Source organism: Nannobrachium achirus (assembly GCF_963921795.1).
Source record: "Nannobrachium achirus genome assembly, chromosome: 6".
In the NCBI taxonomy this organism is placed as follows: Eukaryota; Metazoa; Chordata; class Actinopteri; order Myctophiformes; family Myctophidae; genus Nannobrachium; species Nannobrachium achirus.
The window spans coordinates 37,108,995-37,113,994 of NC_137815.1; the positions used below are offsets into that span (position 1 = coordinate 37,108,995).

At 43.6% G+C, this 5,000-nt stretch overlaps 1 protein-coding gene across 1 annotated transcript in view; it reads left to right on the plus strand.

The window, feature by feature from the left end:
- The window catches only part of LOC308287859 (plexin-A1-like), a gene marked incomplete at its 5' end in the record, with an annotated part of 234,475 nt that overhangs the window by 215,987 nt on the left and 13,488 nt on the right, over nt 1-5,000 (plus strand). The window contains one exon of the mRNA XM_080729172.1: nt 3,181-3,247. Coding sequence (XP_080585298.1) covers nt 3,181-3,247 — 67 coding nt within the window. The remainder of the gene's footprint in view (nt 1-3,180; nt 3,248-5,000) is intronic.

Consider the following 5,000-nt stretch of genomic DNA (forward strand, 5'->3'; position numbering starts at 1 on the left):
CTGAGGCGTCTTACTAGTTTTATCTACTGTATATTTAAGTCTTTGACTCCATTTGGTTACATGTGTACAGTCTCAGAAGTTAAATGAACACTGAAGATTTTACAGTGTAAGACGTGTGCAGGGGTGAGGGCAGACAGACAGACAGACAGACAGACAGACAGAGAGAAAAGCGCGGGCAAAGGACAGGAGGGGACAATGGGTCCAAGGTGCAATATGGTGAGACAGTGGATGTGGTCCGACACTGGCCACCGGGCAGCGGTACACAGATGTGTGTGCAAGCCAAGAAAAAAATGGTCTGTCTCAAAATAATTTGGAATTAGACATTAAATGATAAAAGAAAAGTTATGTGTTTTTCTTTCCCCCACCACCCTCCCCGTTCTCCTCCTCCTCCTCCTTGGAGAGATATTTAATTAAAAATCTAATCAAATAAATGACTCTCAGCCAGCGTGTCTCTGTGAATCCTCTTCCAATCCCCTCTCGGGGCATACGGTCACAACACGCTGTCCCTGCTAACTACGCCGTGTAGCCTCAGGAGCTGCTGTTAATAAAACCAGACGATTATTAAATACATTTTTTGTGCTGTTTGGGTGTTTTTAAGGCAAAAGACAAACTTCCTTTTAAAATTATATTTTAACAGGTCTGGACTAGGCCAGGGGCTTACCCACAGAGCTTAGTGAGGGGCGAAGAAATGTTGGGGTGTTTTTCTTTTTCTCGTGGTCCCTGTTTTTCTGTCCAAACTTAATTACAATTGATATAAACTCGCTCAGATTCCAATTAGTAGCTTGTTGGTTCCACTGTTCAGATTATGATGCAGAAGTCATGAATCTCTAATGACATAATACCCTAGTATAAAACAAAAAGATTAAAGCATTAAAATAATTCCAAAGGCTTTGCTCTGAAACGGTAGCTGATGAAGAGAACTAGGAAACCACAAGGCCAGTGGAAGTTACTTCCAGAAAGTTACTTTCCAGAATGACTTGCTGAGTGTTTATCATTAACTCTCCCAACGCTTTGAACGTTCACGTTCGCCCGATTTCGCAAGACCTCTCCGCCAATATGGCGCTCGTTCGGTTCGTTCGTCTGATGACTGTAAGCTGATGAGGGGTCGCGCGGCCGTCTACTGTAAACACATTTTCCGCGGTGATGGTGTAAAAAATCCATTATGCGTTAACATCAACGGAGAACAATTCACTTCCTTGTTGATTTCCTCTGGCTGTAAGGCTCTGTGGCCAGTGACTGGTCTTCTTCTTCTTCAACACATAACAGGCAAATTCACATTCATTCTCGCATGACGCCGCCCTCTGCTGCCTGGCAGACCAAAGTGCACTATTGCACAACCCAAAAAAATAAAAATAAATAAATGTCTGTCTGTCTGTCTGTCTGTCTGTCTATCTACTATAACGTCGCAAAGGTAAGCCGCTTTTTGATGGCACCAGACCCAATAAATAAATAAATAATCTGGCAGTAGGAGAGTTAAGTTCACCTTGTGGTCTGACTAGGCCCTGTCTGTAATAACACTGTTGTGTTTGTTCGCTGCATTGAATTCCTGATGCAACAGTTGACATCATAACATATGATACAGCTGCTTGTGTCCAAGGCTTGTGGTGTGTGCACTGCGATGCATAAAATTGACATCACGCTACGGTTTACCACAGATAAAGGCTACACATTTGCAAAATAAATGGCCAAACGCCCATCCATATTCCCCGCTAACCTCGCGTAACCAGGTTTCCCTCAGTGCCTGGATGGAAAGCCTGGCTTCTATTTACTGTTCAGTGGTCGGCTCCCTGTGTCCTGTAATTTGCACACATACATATCCGTATCCACTCTGGACTGGATCTGCAAAATGCAAAGCGAATTGATCCCAGGCTGATCGCCCCGCTACCAAGTTGTATCATTCATACCCAAGTGTGTTCTGTCCAGGTGCATTTTGCCATCCCCCTCCTCTACTCTCTATTCCACAATATACAGTATTCCACTGACGGCTAAGGAAAAAAAAACTATTCCACAGAATCCACACATATAAAATAACTCTCGACAAGCGACTTAAGGAAACATAAGTATTTTGTTGTTAAACATACATACTAGCTCGCAAACTAGAAACTACAGGCACCTTTATTCCTCGCCACATGAAAGCTATGTATTTCTCTGCCAAATGGACAATAAATATACCTTCCTTTGCTGTACACAACATATTAACTAACCTGTCACCACCATTCCTGAGTGAGAAGTTGGAAAATAAAGGTAGTTTGGAAAGCAATGAAAAGTAATGAAACATACTGTAATCCAGTTACACAACCCACTAACCCACCTTAGGAGTAGTGCATTTCACGTTCATGTATATAGGAGTAAACATGGTGATAGTGATAGTCCTGAAATCAACTTTTATCCTTATTCTTTCCTCAACATACCCCCGGCACCAGCTTCCTTTTAGCTGTTTAACAAATTAGACCCAATAAGTCTGTTAATTACAATGCCTTATAATTGCTCTGTTTTCTTTCTGTGGGCTTGTGTGTGTGTGTGCTGTGCGTGCATGTCCACACGCGGAGGGTTCCCCTCATTACTCTGCAGGTTTGCAATTAACGAGAGAAGTTAGCAAATTATACTAATTGCCGTATTTTTAATGAAGATGGGTGGGTTTACTTTTGCGAAGGGGTGCGGAGGGGGGGTGCAGATGAAACAATGAGAGAAATGGAGAGCGTTTGTTATGCCAAGGTAATTTGTTTGAGTGTGAAGGAGGGGGGAGGGGGGGGGGGGGGGGGGGGAAGGCTTGCGGTGTCTGATAATTCCAATGTTTCCCTTTGATGTGTGAACGCATATTAACCCCACAACCAACACCACCACGATCAAAGTGTTGGTTTCTGTGCCCACAGATCCTAGCCAGGGGCCTTGTTTAGGTTGCGCTTGTTGCAACAGAGGGAAGTGGTTTGGGAAAAAGTCCAAAGCCTCTTGTCTTGTGGTTCATGTGCTGATGTGTCTGGGTTGAGAAAACTACAAATCTCTCTTTTCTTCCTTCCTCTCTTTCCTTTCTCACGCTTGTAATGTCTTTCCCTTTTTTCCCCTCTTCACTGTTGCCTCTTTCACCCTATTTCTGTCTTTCCTGAATCATGCACCCTCTCTTTTGTCTGTCCTACTCCATAATTATCATAACACACTCTTTCTCTCTCTCTCCCCCCCCAGGACGGAGTCAGTAGCTGAGAAGATGCTTACCAACTGGTTCACCTTCCTTCTTTACAAGTTCCTCAAGGTAAAACTGTTGAACACACACACACACACACACACACACACACACACACACACACACACACACACACACACACACACACACACACACACACACACACACACACACACACACACACACACACACACACACACACACACACACACACTGCAGCGCAGGCATGTGCACACATAGACATCAAAGGGGGCTTGAGCCCCTGCCCCTTTTATCCGTCTGTAAAAGTGCTCTCTCCAGACCACGAATGCACTTTTTACTATGGTGAAAGAAATGCAAATGCCCCCTCTTTCCATGCCATACCTGAAGGCAGCAAGATAATTTTCTTGTCCAAACTCTCCTGAACCTTAATGCAGCATGTTATGTTGAAAGAATAAGAATGGCCCTCTCTGTGTATAAATCCATGCTTAGTTCAGTGTGGTATCAAGCACCGAAAATAGCTGACCTCCAAGCTCACAACGTGTCGCAGCACGACGCGTTGTGAGCTTGGAGGTCTGCTATTTTCGGTATTTTCACCAAAAGTGCCCTTTTACAAATTTCAGCCCCCGCCTCTCTAACATTCTCTGCACGTCCCTGCTGCAGCGTTAGATAAGGCAGTGGTAGCAGACTACCTGTCTAACTGTATATAACTGTGCCTTTCATGTAGTGAGTTGCCGTGTGTGTGTTGTGAGTTGGAAGCTCTGCTGTGTTCTGATCACTGTAGCCTGTCACACTAACCTGTATCTGCGGATGGATATTCTTCTGGGTTGAGAGTGTGTGTGTGTGTGTGTGTGTGTGTGTGGAGGGGGAGGGACGTTATAGGAGGGGCATCCAAGGATTTGCCACATTTGATTTTACCATTTTCCTCTCTGCATTTTGAATCTGTTTGTCTGTCTGTCTGCCTGTCTCTCTCCCTCTCCTCTGCTGAAATGTATTCAGAGTAGGGATGGGACGATATGAAAATGTCATATCACGATTATTGTGACCAAAGAAATCGCAATTTACGATATTATCGCGATAATCAAAATCCATTATGCTGGGGCAAAACATGTGCCAAAAAATAACCGATCTACAAGCTCACAACGCGTCGCGATGCGACGCGTTGTGAGCTTGTAGATCAGCTATTTTTTGGCTAAGACATTTGATAGAGAGTGAAAAAAAGACTGTATCAAGTATGTATATTATAAGTAACTTTTACCAATTATAGAGGGTTTAAGTAAAAGGTGAATTGATCCCAGTGCATGACGGAGGACGATATCACAATAAATGTAATCTCCACGATACGATTATTGTGAGTGTTTTTTATCATGATAAACGATAATATTGCTTATCGTCCCATCCCTAATTCAGAGGGAACTAGAAGCAGTGCTCTTCCGAGCACAGGTCTCCACCAGGTCAGGCATGTAATGTGTTTTACATAAGTCGGCCTCCTGATGGCGCTATAAAAGGCTGATGTAAAAAATGCAGGGAAAAGGTTTTACCTTGGCCTCTAAGGAGTGCGCATACAAAGTTTGACACTAATCGGTGGAGTTATAGGTGAAAACATGAATCGGCCTGTTATAGCGCCACCATGAGGCTGATTTGATTTTCGGTATTGGGAATGTGCATGAAATTGTGCATGCACATTCCCAATAGGCATGCACAATTTCACCAAAATCGCACACTGCGTTCAGGATTTCAGGCATTTTATTCAAAACTGACCAATCCTGCAAACTTTGAAAGCCAGTTTTAGCCAATCAGGATGGAATATGGAAAATCTGACACATCCATGTCGATCACATGA